At 40.4% G+C, this 27,842-nt stretch overlaps 1 protein-coding gene across 4 annotated transcripts in view; it reads left to right on the plus strand.

Moving 5' to 3' along the window:
• The window catches only part of CADPS2 (calcium dependent secretion activator 2), a 409,931-nt gene that overhangs the window by 79,386 nt on the left and 302,703 nt on the right, over positions 1 to 27,842 (plus strand). For all 4 annotated transcript variants that reach the window (XM_083366018.1, XM_083366019.1, XM_083366020.1 and 1 more), the window contains exon 2: positions 13,011 to 13,124. In XM_083366018.1, the coding sequence (XP_083222144.1) occupies positions 13,011 to 13,124 (114 nt within the window). The remainder of the gene's footprint in view (positions 1 to 13,010; positions 13,125 to 27,842) is intronic.

Raw genomic sequence — 27,842 nt, forward strand, 5'->3', positions numbered from 1 at the left:
GAAACCTATATGTGGGCCAAGAAGCAACAGTGAGAACTGGACACGGAACCACTGATTGGTTCAAAATTGGGAAAGGAGTCCGGCAAGGCTGTATATTGTTGCCCTGCCTATTTAACTTATATGCAGAGCACATCATGAGAAAGGCAGGGCTAGATGAATCAAAAGTTGGAATTAAGATTGCTGGGAGAAATATTAACAACCTAAGATATGCAGATGATACCACTCTAATGGCAGAAAGTGAAGAAGAACTAAAGAGCCTCTTGTTGCGGGTGAAGAAGGAGAGTGCAAAAGTTGGGTTGAAACTTAACATTAAGAAAACCAAGATCATGGGATCTGGCCCTCTCAATTCCTGGCAAATAGATGGGGAGGAAATGGAGGTAGTGACAGATTTTATTTTCCTGGGCTCCAAGATCACTGCAGACAGGGACTGTAGCCAAGAAATTAAAAGATGCTTGCTCCTGGGGAGGAAAGCCATGGCAAATCTAGCAAGCACACTAAAAAGCAGAGACATCACCCTGTCAACAAAAGTGTGTATAGTCAAGGCTATGGTCTTCCCAGTTGCAATGTAGGGCTGTGAAAGTTGGACCATAAGAAAGGCTGAGCGCCAAAGAATTGAGGCCTTTGAACTATGGTGCTGGAGAAGACTCCTGTGAGTCCTTTGGACTGCAAGGCGATCAAACCGGTCAGTCCTAGAGGAGATCAACCCTGACTGCTCTTTAGAAGGCCAGATCCTGAAGTTGAAAGTCAAATACTTTGGCCACCTAATGAGAAGGAAGAACTCACTGGAAAAGATCCTAATGCTAGGAAAGATTGAGGGCAATAGAAGAAGGGGACGACAGAGAATGAGGTGGCTGGATGGAATCACTGAAGCAGTAGGCGTGAGTTTAAATGGACTCCAGAAGATGGTAGAGGACAGGAAGGCCTGGAGGAACGTTGTCCATGGGGTCGCGATTGGTCAGATACGACTTCGCAGCTAACAACAACAACAAATTCTTTGTACATAGACTGGGGTAGAGTGAGGAGAAAGAATTGCTGTGTGAAATCTTGGACAGCCAGTTACTGTTGAACTAGTTACTAGACACTGAAGCTGTAGGCGTGAGCTTAAATGGACTCCAGAAGATGGTAGAGGACAGGAAGGCCTGTAGGAACATTGTCCATGGGGACGCGATGGGTCGGACACATCTTCGCAGCTAACAACAACAGCAACAATCTTAATTTTATTAATTTATTATTGATTGCAACTCTTAATAAATGAGCAAATCTTGAAATTGCACTGCACAAGCTTAGTTCACTTTTTAGACTTTGTCTCTTGACAACCTAATTAATGTTATTGATATTAGAACTAGGTCTGACTCTTGGTAGCACATTAATCAAGAATAGTTACTAGGTACTACCTTGTCAAAGAAAGCAGGATAGGCGGAGGAATGTGATATGTAGAGAATATGTTACAGAACTGTATAATGGGAGCATAAAAGAAATACAGTTTTTATTCTGGAAAAACATGTTTGCTGTTATAGCCATTAACAAGACACCTTATTATAGCAAAGAGGTACCAGAAGATGCTGTATTTTAAGTATTAAGTAAACATCAATTTTCTTAAATTTGTGTCAGGATTAATGACTCACAAACTGAAGGTTTCAAATGGCTAGATAGTCACTAAGACATAAGATCTTGGTGTTTAAATAAAAATGTGAACCTGGAAAATCAAATGAGTGACATGACTATTTTTTCCTGCAACAAGTAGCATTTCTGTTAGAGGATAATGTTTGTAGCTCAGGGTTGAGATGAGGAGTTCTTGGTGCTCTTTGACTTGGTTGTTATCTTGCAGATGTTTCTTTACCAAACAAGATAACATCATCAGTGCTCAGTAACTTTTCTACATAGTGGTGAGAGCTAATTTTTTTTAACAAGCTCAGTATAGTATGTTTATTTCTCTTCCCAGTTTCACATTTGCCTTTAATTTGTTTGCTTTGGTTTAGATTTGATGGAGCACTCATAGTGCTGAATTATAACTCTATGTTTCATCTGGTATAGCATTTAACCCTACAGTAATGAAGGGATACTATGTTGGCCAGTTGTTTTTCCACCTTCCATGAAGCTTCTAGGATGTTACTAGACCAAACACCTCTCTTTTCAGTTAAACCTTCCCCTGTGAGCCTTGCAACTAAGTTAAGAATAATTAATGTGTGCAATTGTGACAGAAAAACTTACCCAAGGCTAATCATTTGTTTTTAAACGATTAGACAAAAGAGACCTGAAATTGGCATTCATTTACTTAACCATACCCTTATCTGGAATGTATCCACCCCAGTTTTCTGTATGCTTCCAATAGAACAACATTAAGACAGCATTCTATCCTTTGCACAAGTGTAAGCATTTACTCCAGGGAAACAGCTGATTGTAGCAGCCATGTTGTATATATAATTCTAAGAAAACACTGGTTTTCAAATACAAATTGAAGAAATCTGGTGGCATAAAAATAAATTAGTAGCTATAAATGTAATCTCAATGTGGTATACTAATTATTGGATTGGGGGTGGGGAAGACCAAGGTTAAATCCACTCTCAGTCACAGGAACTCATTGGATGATTCTGGACCAATCATTCTCAGCCAAGTCTACCTCCCAGGGCTATTGTCTTCTAACTTGGCTTGAACATCTTGTGGACAGATAGGATATAAATTGAATAGTTAAATATATGGTATATTCTTAATTTAATAGTATTTGCTTTTAGAGGAATGATTCCCAACCCCCATATATCCAATTAATCCATATTTCTTTTTTTCTTACACTTCCTTTGTTCTTTTTCCCATAAAGTTATTGCTATGAATATTCATTTCCTTGTGTTTTTTTTTCTTTTTTTACTTTCTGTCTTGATCAACGTTCTGATAATGTTCATTATCAATAAAACCTTAAGGCATGATTCTCTCTGTGTCTAAATGAAGGAAATATTTTCCCTCACTACCTCCATTGTAGCTTTTCTTCTTCTCATGATGGACAAGGCCAAAATTTTTGTAAAGAAAAATACAGTTATTGTCACTGCACGTTTTTTTTTTTTGTTCGCCAGAAAAGTTCATTTCTAACTGTACATTTCCCCTGTTCTCTGCACCTGTTGTGATAACTTATCTGGTAACCATAGTGAATCCCATATGACTAGCTATGTTATGGTTTCAGTCTGTTTAGTGCGCATGTCTAGAAGAAGTTCCCAGAGTTATTATCTGTATTGTTTTTCTTCACTTTGCTGTTACTGTCTGTTACGTTAGGATGCAGCTAGCTAGCTCTGTATAATATATATTTAGTTTTTATATTTTTGTTAGTAAAAGGTATTTAGTAAGATTATGCGTCGTGTTTTTCTTGCCTTCCTGCAAGTGTAACATGCATTCTCTGAAGCACGGTCCGTCGCCCTCTACAAAGGTGATTTTTACCTTGACATTTTGGTATCGAGGATGGTTTGATTTATGTTTTTGGAGAAGCATGTTTCTGCGGCTGTTATCAGTTAGTTAGTGCTAGTGAGGCAGCGGTGATTAACTGCTGAAACATGTCAGGAAGGAAGCCACGGCTGGAAAGGAGTCTTTCTGTGGGGCAGATCCCTTCGACCTTAAGAACTCCGATAGCTTCGGCCACACGCCTTGGAGAAGACGCGCCTGCTCCTGTCCACGATGCAAGGTCAGTCACTCCTTTTTCTACTTTTCCAAGCTCCCTGGCAGCTGCTTTTGAAAATGTTCACACTCCAGGGGCTCAAGATGAATTTCAAAGGCTTGGAGTGAAACTTAAAGTTCAGCCGAAGAAAATTCCTTCTGCTCCTTCAAGCCCCAAGCAAACTATGCGAGATAGGGCTATGCAAGGCTACTGTGAACAAATTTGGGTTTTTGAAAGGCGTTTGCAGCAGGCAAAGAAATATGTGTCAATGGTTCAGCAATATGAGAGGAATTATGAGCATGAACCGGCCATATTGCCACACCCACAAGGAGAAGCCATATTGCCTCCTTCTTCCCCAAAGCTAAAGTCACGCCCATCATTGAGTGTCATGCAAGACGAATGGGAACCGGAGGCTCCTATGTCACATGATTATGGGCTGTCCCAAAGGACATACAGAGCCACAGTGATGCCTGAAGCAAATGTTATAGCACCATCTACTGGTGAAGCTGCATTAAGACATAAATTGGAGCTCTCACTCTCGCAATTGTCTATGGAGGAGTCTTTGCTCAGAGATACAAGATTTCTGCCATCATCTGAGGCTCCAGTCCCTGATGGTGCTAGGATTCCTGTTACTATTGCTTCTTCTGTTAATATTGCTTCTATGCAAGCCCCTCTACCTGGCAGAACACAGCCATATTTAACCCACATGCAATTGCCACCGGGTTCTTATATGCGAAGGCCAGAGTCATCTGCAGGTTATGCTACTGCACCAGCCCCAGCACCAGCGCCTCCTGCTGGCCAGGGTGGAATAGCAGCTCAAAGACAGTCACAGCCAGCACCAAGACTACCGGCAGCTTCAATGCAACTGCCGCATGTCCAGGCACAGACGCCACTGGTGCCCCCTGCAGGTTATGGTCGGATTGCACAACCTGCACAGCCAGTACCTCAATTGTATATTCCTCATCAAACACCTTCCATTGTACCACTGGCTGGTGACTCAAAATTAAAGAAGTCAGGACAGAATTACAGGGCATGGGTCAGTGAGGTTGGACTTTTGCTACGCAGAGAAGGTACTCACATGATGGTGTTTAATCCTCCTGCCCAGCCATGGACTCCTGACATATGGGACTTGGATAATAGAGCATGCACAACATTATTGATGTCAATGGACATTGAATTGCAGCTCACGTTTTCACAAGATGCAACTGCCCAACAAATTTGGACTCAGTTAGAGGCATGTTATCGGCCTACATCAATTGAGTCTACATGTTTACTTTTGTCTGAGTTCCATGGTTCCAGATTAAAACCTGGTGAACATATTGGAGCACATTTGACTAAAATGAAAGGTATTAGAAAAGAACTGGGTGAAAAAGGCTATCCTATTGATGATTTTCAAATGATCAGCATTATCATCAATTCTTTGAATCATGAGTGGAAAGATGCTATTTCCAAGATTAATCAAGTGCCTATTGCTCAACGCACAGTGGATCATGTATGCAGAATCTTAGCTGAAGAAGAGGCAGTTATGCAAGCTGCGCCACATTTAAGGGAACCACCTGCATCAAGAGCTTCAGCGAGGCGTGCCTTCCGTGGAAGGACCTACGTTCCAAGAATGCCAAGATGCTACATCTGCAATCGTGTGGGACATGCCACCCAGGATTGTCCCCAACGAGTTCCAGCGCCCGTCACATACCAGCCCAGAGGAACAGATTCCAGAGGAGGCAGAGGTAGAGGCGGACGACAAAGTCATGGTCGTGGTTCCAAGCGTGATCCACAAGCTCCACTTGCCACATTGGTTGTGACCAACGATCCACAGCCTCAACCAGAGTACGACAGACGACTTCTTTGGACTTTGGACAGCGGAGCAGCATTACATGTAACCTACAGAAAAGAGCTTTACACTGAGATGCACGAGCCTGAACCTGAACTTCGTGAACTTTACTCTTTTTCCAATCATCCTGTTCAGGTCATGGGAAAAGGAACTGTCTACATTGAAGAGCTTGATGCTCTCATTCCAAATGTTTACTATGTTCCGTCTGCCAGTAGTAATTTGCTTAGTCAGAGTCATTTGTCTAGGTTTTCTCATTTTCAGGTCCACCATCTTGAAAAAGCAAGTTATATAGTCAAAGATGGAGATATTGTTGCTGAAACCATGTTGATTGGTGGTGTTTATTACTTAAAACCAAAGCCTAAGCAGCAAGAGCAGGCAAGTATACAAGCTCCAAAAAGGAAAAGCACAGGCCCAGAGAGAGACGTCCCAGAGAGAGATCCTGTTGCTACTCCAAAGGTTCCTAAAGATAATAAAAATACAAAAAAGACACAGGTTGCTCACAGCAAGCCTGGAGTTCCTAATAAAAATGCTAAAGTTGAGAATTCACTAACAGGTAAACCTTTGCATTCCAGGTGTATCCATAAGTGGCACAGAAGATTGGGTCATGCCAGTTTCCGTGTTCTGAAGAAGATGCCAGAGTTCGCAAGAGGTTTGGATCTAAAGGGGTGTAAGGTGTTTTTGGACTGTGCTGTCTGCAAGAAAGCCAAATCCAAGGCAGCAGCAATTCCGAAACGCGCTACACGCCTGTCAACACGCATTTTTGATTTGGTACACACTGACATAGTTGGTCCTTTTGCACCAACACTTGGTGGTAAAAGATATTTCTTGACAATCGTTGACAATTATTCTAGATATGGATATGTATATCCTATGAAAGAAAAATCTGAGACCTTTCAGATCTTTAAAGACTTTGCTAGTCTTGTCTATACCCAATTCGAGGTCAACATTGCCAGAATCCAGAGTGATCGCGGTGCTGAATTCATGTCTCAACGTTTCCAGGACTGGATGCGTAAGAATGGGATAGTACATCAGACATCTGCTCCTTATACTCCAGCTGAAAATGGGGTGGCAGAACGCAGAAATGGAGTTCTGCAAACCATGATGCGTTGCCTCCTTGAAGATGCTAACCTCAGTCTTCCATACTGGGGTGAAGCTATCAAATATGCTAACCATATCATCAACCGTACTTGGAGTAGTGTGATAAATCAGACCCCTTATTTCATGTTGTATGGACACAAGCCTGATCTCTCACATCTCCATATTTTTGGTTCCTATGCTATGGTGAATATTCCTTTAGCCCAAAGAAAGAAAGGGGGTCCTGCAGCAAAAAGGATGAGATTTATGGGCATTGATGATAATTCAAAATGGAGCAAATACATTGACTCTCATCATGTTATTGTGGTTTCACAATCTGCTACTTTTGAGGAAGATGCGGACTGGTCCAGGATTCATTCTAACGATCCTGGAGTTTATTTTCCTAGAGATGATGTTGCTGATGCCACGCAACCTGATCAAGATGCACAGGAGAATGTTCCTTCCACGAGTTCTTCTCAACCTACTGTTCCGTCTTCGCAAGCCGCTGATGTTGCTGCTGGTGACGATGATGAAGACGAGGACGACATGGAAGAAGAATGGACGGTTGGCCCGAGGCGTTCCAAGAGGTCCACAAAGGGAATCCCTCCAAAACGGTATTCGTGGCAAGTAACAAAAACACCTGTACCAATCTCAATGTATACATGGTCTTCACACTTACAACAGTTTCAGCATTCCCCAGGGTCACATGACCAAAATTGCAGCATCCTGGGTCATGTGACTGCCATTTGCAATCTCCTAAACTGTATTCTGACAAGCAAAGTCAATTGGGGAAGCCAGATCTGCTTAACAACTGCATGACTCACTTCACTGCCAGGATTGGCAAAAAGGCACATGAAATCGGACACAGTCCCTTTCTTAGCAATGGAAAGTCTGGTCTCAGTTGTGGTTGTAAATCGAGGCCTACCTAAATATCACTAACATTTTATGTAGAAGCTCCATACAAGATTTCTTCTTACTCTGTAATTTCTGCTCATGTTATTGACTATATATATATATATATATATATATATATATATATATATATATATATATATATATATATATATATATATATATATATATATATATATATATAAATGTGCTTTTGAGAACTGGGATTTATAGTAAAAAAAATAGTATGCTGCAAAGAGTATATGAACAAGGGATTTACTCTGAAACAACATTTTTTTCAGTCTACATAAACTGATCATTCCTGCATGCGTCATTGGTTGTTATTTCTCTGTATTTTTCCTATTTATTACATAGAAGTATCAGTCTAGAAATGGGCTAGTGGAATAGGAGGAGTAATAGTATGGTAAAGAAGTCACCACCCACTCATTGGCACATCCTAGTCACTAGTCTGATCTCCAGAATAAAGGTAATATAACATTGAAGAACTGAATGATGATGCAGAGGTGGGATTTGAGTTCCAAAGTGCTTTTTGGAACTTACAATGTTCTGCTTGAGAACTCATTTTACTGGAGTCAAGCCTAGAAAACTTAGAAGAACTTGGTCAAGAAATTAAGTGACAGAGCTGATTCTGAGACCTAAATGCCAATTTATAGAAGAGAACTGTTGAAACAGCCTTGTGGGAAGAGTTATGCCTCATTTTCATTGGTTACAGAAGAGTAGTTTTAACAATAATTAGATTTATTTTCTTTGCAGATGGCCAGGTGTTCTGCAACCCATTCATCAAATAGATGTATCCATTTCAGCAATGAGATTTTTAAAATTTTGGTGGAACTTATCTAAAGCCTCTTCTCTTCCATTTATATTAATGAGAGTTTGTATTTTCACCTGCAGAGGAAAAGTGCTGAATGTATGTGTGTGCGGAGAGGGGTGCAGCTAATAAGATCTGAAGAATCTGTGGCCATGCATTCATAAATTGTTTACTGCTACGCCAGCTCTCCAACAAAAATTTAATATATTTCATATTGGAGTGGCTACATGTAGCAAACCTTGGCTAAGCAGAGTCAGTCCTGGTTCGTCCTTGAATGGGGACTATCTGGGAAGAAACAAAACAAAAAACCACATCCATGAAGAAGGCAGTAGAAAATGACTTCTGAATTGTGCCAAGAAAGCTGCAGAAATTTGCCCATATAAGCCATGAGGTATTTAGCGCCGCTTGAGGGAGATTTATTTTCCTTGAAGGACAAATTGCACGTGACAAGCCTTATGTGCAAACACAGAGATACACAATTGTTTGGGGGACTAAGGGATCCATTTGGCTTCACAGTACAAAGTAAGCTTAGTGGAAGATATAATTTTGATTAAGTGTATATTAAATTGAGTAAATATAGTTAATATTCACAGTAAATTTAATTATTTCACCTTCTGTCACACTAAAAATTATAATTGGCAACAGCAATTTGAATGGTATTTGGAGGCAATTGTCATTTCATTTTTGTTTTTAAGATGTATCTGAAGAAAATGCAAAGATTTATAGATTGATTTATGCAAGGAAATGTATATTTACTTCCTGGTTTTCTCCTGGAGTAAAATAATAATTAGTAGATATGTCCCTGATATAGAGAAGTACTTTAGTACAGTGTTTTTCAAGTTTGGCAACTTTAGAATGTGTGGACTTCAACTCCATTTTCAATTCTGAGAGTCAAAATTGACACATCTTAAAGTTGCCAAGTTTGAAAAACAGTCATGCAGAGGCCCCCAACCTTTTGGGCACCAAGGACCGGTTCCACGGAGAGAGGTTCTTCTGCAGACTGGAGGAGGCGTGGTTTTGTGTGCTGCCTGCATCCTACAGATGGGCTTTCCTTGTTTGTGCGGCCCGGTTGCTGGCATGCCGCGGACCGGTACTGGTCCATGGACCAGGGGTTGGGGACCCCTGCTATAGCATATACATTTTATGTTTTTAATTTCATAATTTTGAATAATTTAAAGTGCAAGACTTTCTGGGGAGTTCTGAGAGATAAACTCCACACATCTTAAAGTTGTCAAGGTGAGAAATATTGCTGTATATTTTAGAAGATGAATAAAAAAAGCATCAAAAGCTTGTTTGATAAAAGTGTGATCAGCAAATAACAGAAAAAGTCAACATGGATTGTTTTGTTCCCTACAGGATGGAAAAGGCCAGTGTTGTAGCTAGTTCTTAAGATTTTTATGTGAAAATGTAAATGATTAAGCTAACAGGTAAGGCAAACAGGTGACAATGTCTAATCCTAAAGCATTTCTGGGAACAATGAATCTGTTTAACATAGTATGAGTGAGACAAATGGTAATGAATTTCCAGTGCTGTTTGATTTTTGAAAGAAAATATTTTCCTTGCTTAATCTGAGCTATTCAAATTTTAGAGGAAATGGACAGAAGGTTTAGCATTTATTTGTCATGGTTTATTTCTGATGCACTAAATTGTCAGGAAAATATTTTAATGACTTGATCCAAGATGACAGAGACTTCCCCCAGCCCCCTGCGACAAAAGATTATAGACTGATTAAAAATCTTGCTGTCATTTTAGCAACAGTTCCTTTGGGCCATCAGGTTCAAGAAACTTGGAAATATTTATGCAGTGAAACTGTAGCATTGTAATGAAATGTTTATGCGGTGAAATTATAGATCGACTGCAGCAATTAAAAAGTACATTCTCCTGTTTAAAATAGGGATTAATGTAAAAAAATATGGTACAGTGCTTTACCCTTATTATAATCGTGATATTTTAATTGTAGTTCTCATTTTTCCTAACAGAAAGCAATACCTTCACTGCAAAAACTCTTCTGTCTTAGTATTTAGACTAAGCAGAAATACAATTCTAGTTGTTGGTCAATAGCTAATATTTATAAGAAGACACATTTTTATCTGTATTTTGGTGGAGAGTTATATGGTTTCTCAGGTCTGGATAACCTGCTGCCATTGATATAGATCAAATGGATAAATCAAGTTGTCTATTCTTTTTATAGGCCATCAATGCCCCACTTATGTTCTGAAGAGTCCGAAGTCTCTCTGGAAGAGACGTGGGGATCATGGAAGAGGACCACAGAAGGAAAAAAAAGATGTATTTCCTTTTAGCTCTCTAGCTGTATATGGCCTTGAAGATCTACCCACCTTAACACTCTCCCCTAATCTCTTTACCTTTGCACTGTGCCAGCCATTCGTGTATCCCCACGTACCCTGCCCAAATGTCATCATGTGTCCCCCACACTCTTCTGGGCAGCCTTCCCCAACCCTCACTATGCTTTCCTCACATCTTCACATATCACCTTGTGCCCTCCTCCTCTTAGCAGCAGCTGCTTACCTACCTTCTGGCCCTTTGGGTCTTGTAACTTGGTTGTAGGAAGCTGGCAGGAAGTTGCCTTGCTTAACAACCATGAGCTTCAGTTAACAACAGTAACCAGCGCTATAGGGATTGCCATTGCTAAGCAATGCCATTGTATTTTACAATCACATTCCTTAGCTTTGGAGACCTACGCTAGCAACTTGCAACCTTGGCTGCCAGCTTTCCTATTGATTTTGTGGGGAAGCCAGCAGGGTAGATCACAAATAGTGACCACATGGTCGTGGGTGCTTTCACCAGTCATAAGTGTGAGCCAGTTGCCAAGCAGCCAAATGTTGATGATGTGACTATGGGGTTGCTGGGATGGCCATATATCTGACCTTTCATTCAGCCCATTATAATTTTGGTCACTGAAGAAATCATCATAAATTGCAAAATACTTGTAATGTGAATGGAGATTGATTGTAAAAAAAATTCTATTTTTGTAACAGAGTTGTCAAAGTTTGGAATATTCTACCTGATTCAGTTGTCTCCACTACTAACTTTCATAATTTTAACTCTAACTTAACTTCTGTAGATCTCACCTCATATTTAAGAGATCCTTAAGGGAGCATGCGTAAATGCACTGATGTGTCTATCATCCCTGTCATTCCCTATTTATTTTTTTTCATTTTGATAGTTTGAATTTGTAATTTTCATTTGAAGAATAAACATTAAACAAACAAAAGAGCAAACTTGGAAAGAAGGAAAATTTAATGCAACTTTATAAAGGTGGTGGGCTGGCAGCTGCAGAGGGTCATGGATGAGATGGATTATCTGGACCCCTTTAAGTCTGGATTAAGGCCTGGTTATGGGGTGGAAACAGCATTGGTCACACTTGTTGATAATCTCTGGTGAGAGCGAGATAAGGGTAGTGCAACCCTCCTTGTTCTTCTTGACCTCTCAGCGGATTTTGATACCATGGGCCATGGTATCCTTTTGGGCCAGCTCCAGGGGATGGGAATGGGTGGCACAGTTCTACACTGGTTCAGTTCCTTTCTCTGTGGAAGTCCCAATCGGTATTAATAGGAAGTGAGAGATTCAGCCCTCAGCCACTATTCTGTGGTATACCACAGGGCTTGGTACTTTCTCCACTTCTTTTCAACACCTTTATGAAACTGCTGTATGAGATTATATGTCACCACGGGTTGAGATATATATTGTATGCTGATGACATGCAACTCTATATTTCCACTCTTGATGACCCAAATGATGTTGTGGTTATCCTTTTGCAGTGCCTGGAGAGTGTGGGGGCCTGGATGGGGGACAATAGGCTTTGACTGAACCCTGGTGAGACTGAGTGACTGGGGTACACAGGGCTCTGTAATCCGGAACTTTGCCACTCTGGATGGGGTGGCACTACCCAGAAAGACCAGTCTGAAACTTGTGTGTGTGTGTGTGGGGGGGTTCTCCTGGACTTGCAACTCTTGTTTGAGGAATAGGTGGTAGTCGCAGCTAGGAGAGCCTTTCCCCAACTTTGTGTTGTGTGCCAATTGCTGCCTTTCCTGGACCAGGATTCACTGTGTTCAGTCGTTCAGTTCCTAGTCATCTCATGACTGTGTTACTGTAATGCGCTCTACATGGGGCTAACCTTGAAGAGCATTCAGAAGCTACAGCTAGTTCAGAGTGCAGCAGTGTGGGTAGTTTTGGGGGCCCCTCAAGAATTGCCCCTGTAACACCACTGCTCCATGAGCTGCATTGGTTACCAGTCTGCTTCTGTGTGCAGTTTAAGGTGTTGGTGATCATCTTTAAAGCCTTTCATGGCTTTGGTCCAGGTTACTTGAGGAACCATCTCACCCCACTGGGATTGGCCCATACCACTCAGGAAGCATGCTGTGGGTCCCATCAGCCCAATTATTCCAGCTCCCGGGGTCTGGGAGGAGGACCTTCTCTGCTGTTGCTCCTGCCCTCTAGAACATCCTGCCTCTCGATGTGAGGTTGTCCTCAACCCTCCTATCTTCTAGGAAGGAAGGAAGGAAGGAAGGAAGGAAGGAAGGAAGGAAGGAAGGAAGGAAGGAAGGAAGGAAGGAAGGAAGGAAGGAAGGAAGGAAGGAGAAAGAGAAAGAAAGAAAGAAAGAAAGAAAGAAAGAAAGAAAGAAAGAAAGAAAGAAAGAAAGAAAGAAAGAAAGAAAGAAAGAAAAGAAAAGAAATATTGGAATAAACAGAAATGTGTGGATTTGCTAACAGTATTCTTCTTCCTTCAGCTGAACAAACAACAACTACAAGTGGTGAAAGAGCGGTTCCAGGCATTTCTAAATGGAGAGACACAGATTGTGGCTGATGAAGCTTTTTGCAATGCAGTTCGAAGTTACTATGAAGTAAGTAAAAGCTTTTTCTCTTCTGTATTTGTGTGTGTATCCATTTCACATGAGCCTTTATATTAGCTACGGTACCTAATGAAAACATTTTAAATAATGTTTTAAATTAAAAACAGTAAATCAGGCTTAAAACAAGGATTCTCTCTGAATATTTGGACTAAACACTCACTGCTTCTAGTAGAAGTCTGATACATGTTTGTCCAAAATTCTGGAATAAAGTCATTAATATTTCAAAGGTTGTTTCAATGATTGGAAAAAGGACAATAAGGAATTCTTCATAAAATTATTAGTTAGCAATATTAGCCTTCTGTTGTACTAACATGTGCAGCTAATGTAGATACAGTATATGGGAAATTGTGCTAATATGAAGGAGCCACAAATAGCATTCCTTTTTTACATGCATGCATCCCAAACCAAAATTGATTTGTCTGAAACCTTGTTGAATTTTTCTTGTTGCCTCTTAGAGACTGGATTAGGATCTGTTTGAACAATAATAACATTTTACTTTTCCACAACTGATGAAGTATACATTTCCTGTCCAAATTTTTTTCAGTTATTTTATAATGGGATACAGACTTTTTCATGAAATCAGCCTTCTCTGAAGAACTATCATTTCTAAGTTTGGTGTTTAGCAGAAGCCTTTCCCCATGAATCCTTTGCTCAGGGCGGTATACAAATTAAATTATTAAATTAAATTAAATTAAATTAAATTAAATTAAATTAAATTAAATTAAATTAAATTAAATTAAATTACTCCATAGTTTGTCCATGTGTGAAGATTAGATGGCTTATCTTCTTCATGTCTGTTATCTAGAACAACTCCCTAGAGATGAGAGAGAAATGGACATATTCAGTTTGGAAATCATTCATTAAAATGAATGCAACTCTTAAAGCTTCAGCACTTGTATTTTCACACAATGAGAAAATGTGAGACTGTTTTAATACATAGATGGGCACTATTCTACTAGACTTTAAGAAATTATTGAAAATCTGGAATGGAGGCTTGTCACATTAGATCAGAGGAGGTATGCCAGCTAGCACATTCCAGCTGTTAATAGAATATCCAGTTATGAAAGTCTTAGAGAATATATTTCATATTTTCGTTTATATCTTTCTACCAAGAGTATTTGTTTTACCCTTTTGTTTCCTAGTGTTTTGGCCCTTTATTATGGTGTTCAAGAAATGAGTTCCTTGAACAGATGCTGGGATTAAAGCTTTAAAATAGCTGGATCTAAGTTTAATAATGCTAGGTATATGTTTCCTACACTTTCAACAAGAGGAGCAGATGGGTAAGGAAGTAGAATGAGCATGTACAGGTGTTTCTTGGTTCTGCATCTTTGTTCTTAGTGCTAGATTAGAACTATAGTAGTAAGACCTTAAAATTCATCCTGAGAATGAAGGTCACAGGAAAGCCTGAATACTTTTCTTACCTTCCTTAGAGAGTATTATTGTACATAATAAATAGCAAGGGATATCAAATGGTTGTCCTAAATTTTGTGAGGGAATCAGAGGAATAATAATCATCCCAGTCGTACTTGAATACTTGAATCTTCCAAATAGGTAATGTATTCTTCTACCCATGTTGGTTGGGATTGATTATCCTTTGCTTTCATGAACTTTCCAATTCCCACCCCCAAAATAGACTTTTCAGTTTGTCAGGTTAACCGATATGCACATTTGCTAATGTAGTAATTTATTTCCATATTTGGAATGAGAAAAGGGACAGGATGGCTCAGCAGTTAAAGACAATTGAGCTTGTCATCTGGAAAGCTGACAGCCTGGGTTTGAGACGTGAATGATGGGGTGATCTCCCATTGCCCCAGCTTTTGCCAACCTAGCAGTTTGAAAGCATGGAATGGGAGTAGATAACTACGTACCACTTCAATGGGAAGGTAACAGCGTTCCATGAGTCTCGTCATATAGTCATGCTGGCCACATGACCACCGAAGTGTCTTCAGACAATGCTGGCTTCTCCAGCTAGGAAAAGGAGATGAGGGTTATGAAATGTCTCTAGAGTTGGACACGACAGGACCGGGGAAATCTTTACCTTTTTTCTTTTGGAATGAGAGATGCCTGAAAATAAACTGTTGAAATTAACCACTTAAAATATTTTTCCTATATACTAAATAGGGAAACATGACAAATAAGGAAATAAGTTGATGTGTCTGTGGTTAACAGCCAGACAGAAATAATGGTCCAGAAGGGTTTAATTTATACAACCTAGGGAAATTAATGAATTTGATTTTTTCTAATAGCCTCCAATGGAAACAAGTTACCTTCTCTGATGGTCTGTAGTGATAACAGTGATATTTACTGGTAGGAGACTGGAGGCAGAGAGTGCTAACAAAGCTTTAATCAATTTACATTTTTTATGATGGCACATCACTGAAGGGCGGCGTGAGAAGTCAGAATCTTTTACAAGTTAGTATTCTCTTTAGAATCTAATGAAACAGTTGTAACAGTCAAAACAAATGTTCTTATTATTTCATATTCCCCTTTGGAGGCAACATTAAGACCTCACTGAGCAAAAAAGGGATTGATTAAAAAAATGAATGCAGTCTGGAGTAGAGGATTCAGTTTGTTTCCTTTTGATTGAGACAATCCTTGAAACAGCATGGCTTGATAAATTAATGGCTTCCTCAACTTACATTGGATGCCACAAAATCTGAAGCAATTTTGTTTACTCTAAAATAACTGCCTCGTTAAGGAGTTGGTCACACTGCCTGGTTTGCTGTGGGCATCAAAATCTTTAATTTACAACTCCAATATTTCACTTTAGCAAATACAAGCTCATGGTCTAGTCCAGTATTTCCCCATGTGGATGGGGAATTCTGTAAGCTAAAATCTTAACATTGCCAAGATTGAGAAACACTAGTTTTTTAGTGTAAATTAACATCCCTTCCCCCCCCCCCTCACTTTACATACTTTGTGGAGTTTGCTTATTATATATTACATGATGACTCACATGGTTAGGACACTGGCTTGACAAGTAGCAAGCCCATGGTCGAGACCCGTTGGGCAGGGTGAGCTCCTGTCATTTGCTCTAGCTCGTGCCAGGGACGTGAAAGGAGATCCCAACTGGGCATCCCCTGGGCAACAGTAGTGTCACCGGCTAATCCTTTCAATCCAGAAACTCCTCGGTGTTTCTGACACGACTGTGCTGTGATTATTTTATTAAGTTTCTTTGCCGCCCATTTCCAAAAGGTGACTCTGGGCAACTTACAACATTAAAATAATATATAAATAAATGTATAAATATATAAAATGTTTTATTGTCTTTAAAATATGTCTATCTGGTAGGTTCATATGCATTGCTTCTCTTTAATTAAATGTTTCTCATCAGTGTGCTTAATAAAGCCTGCCACTTTCCTTTTCCTTAGAAAAAAGCTACTTTGAGGGGGAAATGATGTTTAATTTCATATTGTGCACATTCTCTCTCTTTCTCTGTCCTTCATACTTTGCAGAAGATCCTTTTATTACGGCAGCTGACAAAATCTTTATACCCTCTTTTCTTTGGAGTGGCTTTATTTCTTCAAGGGACAAAGTAGCTTTGCACATGATTAATATATAAGCTAAGACTACCGGGATGGTCTTGAACATATTTACTGTTGCTGGTAGCATCTCTCAGCAAATGGGACACTTCACGAGCTTGTCAAAAGGCCGACCTTTAACCAGTAACAGTCATTAATAAATTATCAAATAGTGAAAGTACAGAGCTGATCTGGATCAGAAGTAACATGCAATCCTACCTTGATAAGGTGAACATTTAGGATAGGGGGAATATTTAGGTTTAGGGGGAACATGCAGGTTATCTGCAGGACTGCTTTTCCCTAAGGACATCTACCCATAGTATCAGCCCAGGTTGGTATGCTCCTACACCCTTCCCCTAAATATTGCCATCTGATGGGACTAGAGAGTGTGCCTTTCCCATGGCAGCCCCTGCTCTATGGCGCACTCTGCCCCCTGATGTTTGGCAGGTCTCCATCCTCCTGGCCTTCTGTAAAGCTTGGAAAACCTGGCTTTTCCCCCAAGCTTGGGATAAGATTGGATAATTGCACATTAGAAGTTTGACCTTGTGCCAGTTTTTGTTGTTTTTATTGTTTTAATGTGAAGTTTCCATTTGCTTGCTTCTATTATAAGATTGCTTTCTTCCAGACATATTTATAGTACGTTGTGTAATTGAAATATATTTTGTTTTCACCGACTTGCCTTCAGGTGCTGTGACTGTTGGCCATTTTATTTGGATACTTCACTTTTATTCTATGAAGACTACATAGTATTGAAGGCTTAGGAAGCAAAACAGCAGTTAAGAATGCACCATATATCCTGCTAAATGTCTTTGTGAGCACTAGGTATTCATCATAGAGTCATTATTTTTATTGCTTTAACTGGATTTTTTTTTAAAAAAAAAACCTCTTAACAGGAGCCATCATTACGAGTCTCTGCACAGTAAATATTTTTACAGTATTTTATTTTTAATTTATTTTGGAAGCTGCCAAGAATCATATTTAGTAGAAGATTTTCCTTACATTGTTTTAGTTTCTATAATAGATCTTGACATTTGAGATATATTGCAAATGATATAACTATGTTTGTGCATTAAGTTATCAACGACATAACTATTTGTTGATTCATTAATTCATTTAGATCAGGGGTCTTCAAACTTGGCCCTTTTATGACTTGTGGACTTCAACTCCCATAATTCCTCAGCCAGAGTGCCTGGCTGAGGAATTCTGGGAGTTGAAGTCCACAAGTCATAAAAGGGCCAAGTTTGAAGACCCCTGATTTAGATTGTATAACCACAGGTAGTCCTCGACCTATAACCACAATTGAGCCAAAAATTTATGTTGCTAAGTGAGACATTTGTTAAGTGAATTTTGCCCCATTTTTCAACATTTCTTGCCATAGTTGTTAACTGAATCACTATAGTTGTTAAGTTAGTGATATGACTGTTAAGTGAATCTGGCTTTTCCACTGACTTCACTTGTCAAAAAGTTGCAAAAGGTGATCACATGACCCTGGGACACTGCAACTGTCATAAATATGAATCAATTGCCAAGCATCTGAATTTTGATCACGACCACAAGGATTCTGCAACAGTCATAATTGTGAAAAATGGTCAAGTCACTTTTTTCAGTGCCATTATAACTTTGAATGGTCACTAAGTGAACTGTTGTACGTTGAGGACTACCTGTAACCTCGATAAAACAGTTTTAACTGGTAGAAGCAATCTATAATAAATGTGTTAGAAGCAGTCTTCAATAAATAAATATTTGCCTACTAACCAGCTTGTTGAACAAGAAGGCTCAGATAAGGAAAGTTCATATCAGCAACTACTCTTCCTGCCCCTCCCTTCCTCCTCCTCCTCCTCCTCCTCCTCCTCCTCCTCCTTCATATTTCTAACCTATACAGTTCTGAGCTTTCTTTTGCCAGTTGAGCCCACAATACTTTCTGATGTTGTCGATCCATCTTGTTTTAGGTCTCTTTCAAGGATGCTTTTTATGCAGTGGGATCCATTCTATGACTGCTTGGTCCACCTGCCATCAGTTCTTCTTGCTAGGTGACCAGCCCATTTCCATTTCAATTCTTTTACTCTCTTCATGATATCATATACTTTAGTTTGTTCTCTAATCCATGTGCAGGCCTTCCTTGCAAGTCTGCAAATAGGGAGGGAAGGAAGGAAGGGACAATGGGAGGGAGGGAGGAAGGGAGGGAAGGAAGGCATCCACCCCAGTCCCACCCCCCTCCACCAGAGACCCACGGATCCCCCCACAGCCCTGCCCACACACCCCACAGGTGCCCCACAACCTGAGTGATGGACTGGCTACATGCACACAGCAGCCATTGACTTCGCTTGTCAAAAAGTTGCAAAAGGTGATCACATGACCCTGGGACACTGGCTGTCATAAGTATGAATCAGTTGCCAAGCATCCAAATGTAAATCACATGACCCTGGGGATGCTGCAACAGTCATAAGTGTGAAAAATGATCATGTCACTTTTTTCAGTCCCGTTGTAACTTTGAACAGTCACTAAGTGAATTGTTGTAAGTCAAGGACTACCTGTACTTTATCATTTTTTCCTCTTTTTTTTGGTCATCAAGTTTTTCACACCTTGCTAGGTGACTGGTGGTAATCGGATATTGCCATATCCTAAAAGTGGTACAATGGGGGGAAAGGTGGTACATTATTAACACGTGGCAGCTGGTATGCAGCCCTGCCTAGCCAAGTGTAGTGGGGGAGGGAAAGAACCAGTGTAGGCAAGGACTTACTGTGAGAGAGTCCTCTGGAGATGCAGAGTGGCTGGGGCAAAGCAAAGGCCCCAGGTTCACTTCTGGCTCACCCTCCCCCATGAGAAAGGAGGGGGGGCGGAGATGGGAGAGGCTATAAAAGTAGGCAGTTTGGGCCAGAGAGGGAGAGAGAGAAAAAGAAGGCAACCTTGGGAGGAGGTGGAATCTAGAACTTCTGTGGCAGCCACTTTTGCTGGCAGCAACAAACAGGCAATAAATGCCTGTTTAAATGCAAGGAATGAAGAAAGATAGCAAATGAAGAAAGGCATCATCAGCTGGAGGTGAGACACGGAAGGAGGGAGATGGAGAGTGGAAGGATTCTTATGTGCTTTTGTGACTTTGAAGTTGTGGGACTTGAGCAATGTGGGCTTTGTGTCCTGAAGAAGCGTTTGGCAATTTCTATTTGGCTGATGGCTGATGTCTCGTGTTAGCTTCTATTGCTCTGCTATTGTTAGCTGTAAGTTTTGCTGCAAGGGATTTTGAAGAATTTTTCTCCTGAATGGATTTTGCTGTAGCATTCCTTTACTTATGAATGGAGCCATTTGGGGAAGCTGCCTTAGCTGGCAGCCAATAATTACTACTTTTTTTTTTCCTTCCTTAAGTGCGGGCTGCACTCCTTAACTTTCCTTTCTATCTAGTTTCTAATTCTTAAAGGGGAATGTGCCTTTTTAAGCTAGTTCACTCAGCAGCTTGTCTTTTCTGTCTCTGGGGCTTTTCCTTGTTTGATGAATATATGGAAGAGAGAAAATATAGGCGGAAGTGGGGGGTTTCAAATTCTTCCTTCAGAAGGAGGTGGGCATGAGAAAGAGGGAGGCAGGGAAGGAGGGAGGGAAGTCCCGCCTTAGCACTTGGCCACCAGTAGCCACCAGCAGCCCTGCCATTGATTTGCTTGTCAAAAGGTTGCAAAAGGGGATCACATGACTCTGGGACACTGTGACCATCATAAATATGAATCAGTTGCCAAGCATCCAAATATAAATCATATGACCTCGGGCATGCTGCAATCGTCATAAGTGTGAAACATGGTCATAAGTCATTTCAGTGCAATTACAACTTTGAACAGGGTTTTGTGTTTTTTTTGGTCATCAAGTTTTTGACACCTTGCTAGCTGGTACTCGAATATTGCCCTATCGTAAAAGTGGTGCAATTGGTGAAAAGGTTGAGAAGCCCTGCCCTAGATAGTCAAGGCATGTCTGTTGAAATTCACATTTAGATATAGCTTGGCATACAGTTTAGCCTTCCATAGTTTCCTCAGCACTTCACGGACCAATTTAATGTGCTCTTCCATAATCTCAGTGTAAATGAGAATGCCATCAAGATAAACTAACACCCCCTTATACAAGTGATCATGGAGCACCTGGTTGATTAACTCCATGAATACAGCAGGGGCTCCTTGTAGTCCAAAAGGCATCACTTTAAACTGGAAACTTCCCAGGGGGTAATTGAAGGCAGTTTTCCATTTTCCCCCCTCCTTAATCCGGACTCTGTAATAAGCCTCTCCTAAATCCAACTTTGTAAAAACTTTCCCTTTTGCCAAGTGGGCCAACATGTCCTTCATTAAGGAAAGGGGGTACATTTTCTCTATGCTGACAGCGTTTAACCCTTTAAAATCCACACATAATCTCAGCGAGCCATCCTTTTTTTTTTTTTAACAATACAGGAGCTGCTACACATGATTTTGCTGGTTTGGCCAAAACCCCAAGCCAGATTCTTATCAATGTACTCTCTTAACTCCTTCATCTCTCTCGGCATCATTGAATACATGTAAGTAAGATTTCAATGGTGCAGTCCAGAGCCTGGTGTGTGTGTGTGGAAAGACGTTGCACTCTTTCTCACTAAATGCCTTGGTTAAATCATGGTATTCAGTTTTGGACAAGCTGGATTCATGGGAGCTTTTCTGCAATAGTCAATAGTGTCTCAGGGTGCTCCTCCTGAACCTCATTTATGGTATGGCCCTTTATGTCACTGGTGGTGGCAGGTGGGAAGGGCCCTAGCCCCAATCTTAAATTCCTCACTCCATTCTCCCACCAGATGTTTAGGTGCCATTTGTCGAGCTAGGCCAGACCCAAAATCACAGCCTTAGTCATTTTTGGGACCACTATAAAACAGTTGATTTCCCAGTGCTGACCCATTTCCAATTGCACTGGTTCTGTCAGGTGCGTGGCAGGTGCACCGCTGATAAGGGATCCGTCAGCTTGTTCAAATCTCATGGCTAGGGGTAACAGCCTTGCTCAAATCCCCAGCTTGAGCACTGTGGGCAGATTAATTAGTAACCTTGTGCAACCTGAGTCTATTAAAATGTTTAAGTCCATTTGGGCCCTGGTTTTGGGTACTATTATCTTGGCAGGAATGGCAAAAGGTGGGATGGGCTGACTTACCATCGGATCTTTCTCACCTTCCTCATCACTGTCGTATGGTGTAGGCATCTGCTGTGGCTCAGACTGGGCTTTCGTCTTGAGCTCAGTAGGAGGGGAGGTCTTGATGTCTGGCTCTTGACATGCCCAGTTTGTCTTCTCTCTTCTTCATCTGGGGGCTTTTTGGAGCTTTGCGGTGGCAACTGGCATGCTTCTGGGTTAGGGGGTTGGGAGTCGGGCACTCCACAGCATAGTGACCCATTTGATCACATCGGTAGCACTTGATAACAGCTCTGGCTGGCACTTGGGGGACACTGGTGGTCATAGTGTCTTGGGAACATTGACCAAAAAGTCGCTTCTCTTGGAAGTGTGGCAGCTTGGGTTTGGCTGTGCTTGGATTTCTGGGGCATTCCAATTTGATGTCCAGCATCACGGCCATGCTGTATCACTCCCACAATTGGTTGGTAAGGCCCCAATAGATGTAGGCTTGGAGAAAGTCGCAGTCTAGTCCTTTCTTGTAGTAGTTGATTAATGATCATTCCAACCACTGCCCCAGCTGAACAGCAACTCTTCTAAATTCTTGAATGTATTCCTTAGTGTGACGGCCTCTTTGTTCAAACAATGGATCTCCTTAGTGGCCAGCAGTCTCTGGGACCTGTCTTCAAAACAGCCTCTCAGTTGCTCCATGAATAGGTTAGCAATCTGCAGCTCAGGAGCCCCTTCATCATGGAGGTTGGTCACCCACTCAGCCGCTTCCCCCTCTAGATTGGCATCCACAGCATTCACCATCATGGCATCATAGTAGTCATAAGCATAGCGATCTAGATTAGCCCATATTTGATTTACGAAGGATAGCTTGTCTGGGTCCCCATCAAAGGTGGGCTTGATGGGAGGTGGCTCAAACCTCAGCGGAGCCACCTGCACCTGCTGCTGTGCTGCTTGTTGGACCTTGGAATATGGCCAAACCACTCTCTGGACTTCATTTGGCTAGGCTCCTGGACTGGCAGGTTGAGGCTGCAGCAGCAGATTTGGCTGGGATACAGGGCTTGACAACACAGCTGGCTGGGGAACAGATGAGGTGGCACAGGCTCCAGCAATCGGGCTGGGACTCCAGCGAGGGAGGGAATAAATAGGTAACTTAGCATTCCCCCCCACATCGCACACACCCTGCTTGACAGGAACCATCTCTTTTACCTCCAGCCTGGCCAACATCTCCTTCATGAGCAAGGGGCTGTGGACTGTGGACTGGAACTTCCAGTCTCCAGTCATCCCCTCCAATTGATCCCTTTCCCTTCTGGTATGCCATGGATGAAAACCCCTGGGATGGCAGCAACAGGAGTTCCCCTTCAGCAGCGACAGAAGTGCTCCTGTGCTGAGTGGCAGGCTCAGCTTGATAGAGGTCCACCAGGATTGTAGTTCCCCGCTGCGGTACCAGCTTCCCAGGTTGGGTCAACCTGGATTTTGGCCGAGCCCCTGCCAGTGATGCCTCCTTGGTGGTTGGAGCGGCTGCTTGTGCTCCGACAGCTGGAGTTCTGTTGCGACCAACAACAGCTCCATTCTTTTCCTCCATCTTCAAATTTTCTGAGTCTTCACCACTCTCCCAAAGGATAGGTAGGCAGTTGGGGCCCAGCACCCCAGAAAAACTAAAGTTGTAGGAGACTTGGTTTAATGTCATGGTTCCAACAGACAGAGATGAATAAAGCAGAACTCCGAGGCTTGAAAATTCCTCAAAGAACATGTTTGTTAGTTACAAAATATTGGCATGATCAAAAGTGAAGCCAAGTCTGAATTGCCAACTAAAAATTACCCAGTTACAAAGTATAATGTCCCATCCACAAAACTATGCAATCAACTATGTTCCCAATGTATTCTTTTCACAGGCTTTTTATACAATGCCCAGTCCCTGATCGTGGGAGCAGTAGATGACCTTGGTTCCCATGGGACAGAAGATTATTTTGACTAGTGAAGCACCTGGGAAAGCCCCCCTCCCTCTGTTCTATCTGGCAGCCTAGAATGAAAAGAAAAATGACTGCAGCCAGGTCATTGTAGAGTTGACAAACTGTGTGCTCCCACTACTCATGGAGATCATGATGACTACTGTATTATCTAGGGGGTATTCTTTCAAATCTTAATAATGATGTTTATAATATAATGTCTATGACTTGAAAAATGTAAAGTCAACCTTAAGAATTGACATTCATAGCACAATATACACAGAGGAAACAGGAGGAACTGGGTATTATTGGTGAGCCCTGGTGTTGGAAACAAAATATTTGTCACACTGGAGAACCAGATCTATTTTTGAAGGTTCTGAATCTCTTATTTCTTCTACAAAAATCCTCCAAAAAGCAAAATGAAAAACAGGTTTAGAACAAATTGAAGGGCTGATAGAAAGAGAATTTTTGATGCTCTTCAGTCTGAGATGTGACTAATTGAGAGATCAGTCTGGTTCAAATAAAGCAGTCTAGTAGCAAGTATTTGTTCTTGAAAGCTCAGTGTTTCTACAGCACTTAGATGCCCTTGCCTCTCCTTATAGCTTTTCCCAATTTATTTAGTGAATTGTTTATGTAATTAGAATATATTTTCTTTAATTAAAAAAACCGCTTCCTCCTTTCTTTCAAATAAGCATTAAAAGTCTGATGGGGTTACTGAGGAACCCTAAACTAATTGATTTCTAGGAAGAGGAATTGGAGTTCCAATTCATCCTGGCAAATTTGGAATTCTAAATGTATGTCTTTTAATCTAAGAGCTGTAGTGTGGATTTACAAGATAGTGGTCCCCATGGAATTCAGCCCTATAAAAGTTTTATTTTAATACATCATAAAAGAGTAAAATAATAACTTAGATTTGTTTAAGTATTTTGGCTTTTTCCTCTGTAATAATAGAAACCATTACCCCTTATGGAGTTGGAAAAATTGATCAATTTCTTGCAAGGGAGTATCACATTCTGACTTGCTACTGTACTATTATCTCAGGAGAGACCAATTTCTTTTATCTCTGCCTCAGTGAGATCACTGTTGGGTGACTACAAAAATGAGTCCATCTGACTCATTACATGCTTCATTTTGATTCTGTTCTTTCAATCTGTTATGCCCTTTGAGAACTGATTGTTTTGATCTGGGATAAAACTCATCTTGAGAAGTAACAGTACTAAACACCAGTGTGTCCAACGTGAATTAGAAAACATGATTTGCATGTACATTTAATCTTGGTCTGTTTCAAAAGAGGGCATATCCCACCTGAAGATCTGTGGCTGTGTTAGATATTTATCATCAGGGTGAGCAAAAGTAAAATTTACATCTCTTCAGGTTAACCTTAACTATTAGTGTCCTCATGGATATATCCATGTAATTTTCTTGGCAGCAATATGGAAGTGGTGTGGTATTGCGTTCTTCTGGAATGATAACGTTTTTCCCCCCCAGTCTAGCTTGTCATAAATCAGATGTTTGGTAAATAGAATTTACAGGTCCAAATGCAGTCATGAATTGTAACCTTGCTAATTTGTACATCTCAAATAAAAGATAGAGTAGTCCGATTTACTAAACTGTTTTTTTGGGGGGGTAGCAGTGCCTTATTGGTTACTCTCTGTTTTAAATGCCTTCTCCTTCATTCCTTCCTCCCTCTCTCCTCCCTCCCTAAGCTTTATTGTTACCAGTATAATCTGTAGAATATTCTTACATGAAGACAAAATATTTAAATTATAATTTTAGTATTTACAAACTATTGAATAGCTAAATATTTAATATTTTACTAAATGTTAATGGCTCATAAAAGAAAATGTAATATAAATATTTGTCCTGATGGCTGTTAACATTATATCAAGCTTGATATATACTTAAGATGTCAAGCTTTCATAAACAAATTTATAAACTCTGAAAGGATTAATTTGTTACCCAAATATTTGTTGTTCTTTTCCATTCAGCTGGCTTTCATGCCTAAACTCACAGACTCCTGGTTTCGAGACCTTAAATACTACACCAAACTGGTTCTCCATCAACTATTTATCATCTTTCTCAGTCTTTCTCTTTATAATATTTGTAATATTGGGATGAGATCACTATTATTGTTGTTGAATGTTTTTAGGTTCCTATAGTTGATGTAGTTGCAAAGAAAGAGAGAACAGCAACAGTTCATAATACCATAACAAGGAGACATCACACATAAAAGCCTAAAATATACTGCAGGTCTGTATTGCACTATTCCCTCCATATTTTCTGATTTAATGGTGACAAAGCTTATTTAAAACATGTAAATTATAATTATGGCCTTTTATCGTATATGAATTTTAAGATTCTGCTTGTTAGTGAAAGATATCAAGGATGTTGGGTAAACATTATGGATTTAATGAGAGGGCTGATTTTTTTCTATCTATTATCTATCTATCTATCTATCTATCTATCTATCTATCTATCTATCTATCTATCTATCTATCTATCATTCCTATTACCAGTAGTAATAGGAACCACCAGAAGTAACATAAGATATCTTTCCAAACCTTACATATACTTTGAGTTAGGATGAGTGCTGAACAATTTCTCCATCTGTAAATCTATCTGAAAAAATCACATTTAATCAAATAGATAACAAATGTTCACATTTCTCCTCAATTTTACATGTCTGATGGTAGGAACCATCTCACAAGATAGATGGATGGAGAGAGAGAGAGAGAGAGAGAGAGAGAGAGAGAGAGAGAGAGAGAGAGAGAGAGAGAGAGAGAGAGAGAGAGAGAGAGAGAGAGAGAGTTACAGGTACAGGCAGACACATACACATACAACTTTGAGGAATCCTTGATGCTCTCTGAGCTTGGTTGTTTTCATGCAGATGTTTCATTACCCAAACTAGGTAGCAACATCAGTGCTAGTAGAGACTGGGGTTTGCTCTCAATTTATATTCTAGTGACTTGCCATGTCAGTGTTGTTGGGAGTGATCCTGATGGGTTTGGAGTTTTTTGTTTTGTTTTGTTTTTGGGTTGGACTGTTTACTGTTGGCTTGTTTGGCAGTTCTTTGATTGGGGTATTGTTCATTTCTTGATTGTTGGTCTGATGTTAATTTTCAATCCTATATGAATAGGTCAGACTGTGAAACACACACCATGTAGACCTAAAGCTTATTTTATTAGAACAGCTATAATCACGGAATCTTACAAAGGGTGAACGTCCCAGTCCTTCAAGGCAGACCAGGCTAGGAAGCCAAAGTTACTAATACTACTTTTATTATAGGGTTACAGGAACAGAAACTTACAAGTATGAATGTGCTTCCCTTCTTCCCTCTTATCTTCATGTCTGAGTCATTTTCATAAGCTGTGTTTTTGGTCTGGGATCAAGCCTCATTCATCTGACTGTGGTTTGGGTAACAGATCTTCCCTCTTTCCTTCAGGGTTATCCTGTATATTTAGTGCAGGGCTACAACAATCCAAACAATTATTAGATGGCAGCAAAATTATACAAAAACTGAAATCTAAAGAAAACTGCAGCCTACATTTGGTAGCTCTAGTTTTAACTTCATCTGCCAGTTTGCCATTTTAACCCTCCAATTATTAATATTTTTTTATTTTAATTCCATTTATATCCCGCCCTTCTCCGAAGACTCAGGGCGGCTTACAAGCTTAGCAGTAAGAACAATCAGTAAGAACAATAAGAACAGCAATTAAAAGTATGCAATAAAATAATATGGACAGGAAATGAAAATCAAGTCTTTCAGTTTAGCCATGTCTTAAACTGCTATTGGTCAAAACTGTAGCTAGTTAGAATGTGGGTAAATACTGTAAGTACAGTAATACTATAAGTACACAGTAATGCCTAAGCCTCAGATGTCTGTTTAGGAAATTTAGCCTAGATTGGTATACAAATGAAGTGTTCCTAGGGACATACAAAGGAATTATGATCAGATTTCTTTACTGTTCCACACCTATAAATAAAATATTGTCAACTGAGGCAGACTACTACCTACATGAAAGTTATACTGGGAACTATGAGGGAGGAGCTGTCTTCACCCTCTTTCTCTCATACAAACTAGGTACCCCCTTCCTGACAATCCAGGCTACATTCCATCCCAGTTGCATTTCAGTCCTATTCAT

Source organism: Vipera ursinii, assembly GCF_947247035.1.
Source record: "Vipera ursinii genome assembly, chromosome: 6".
NCBI lineage: Eukaryota > Metazoa > Chordata > Lepidosauria > Squamata > Viperidae > Vipera > Vipera ursinii.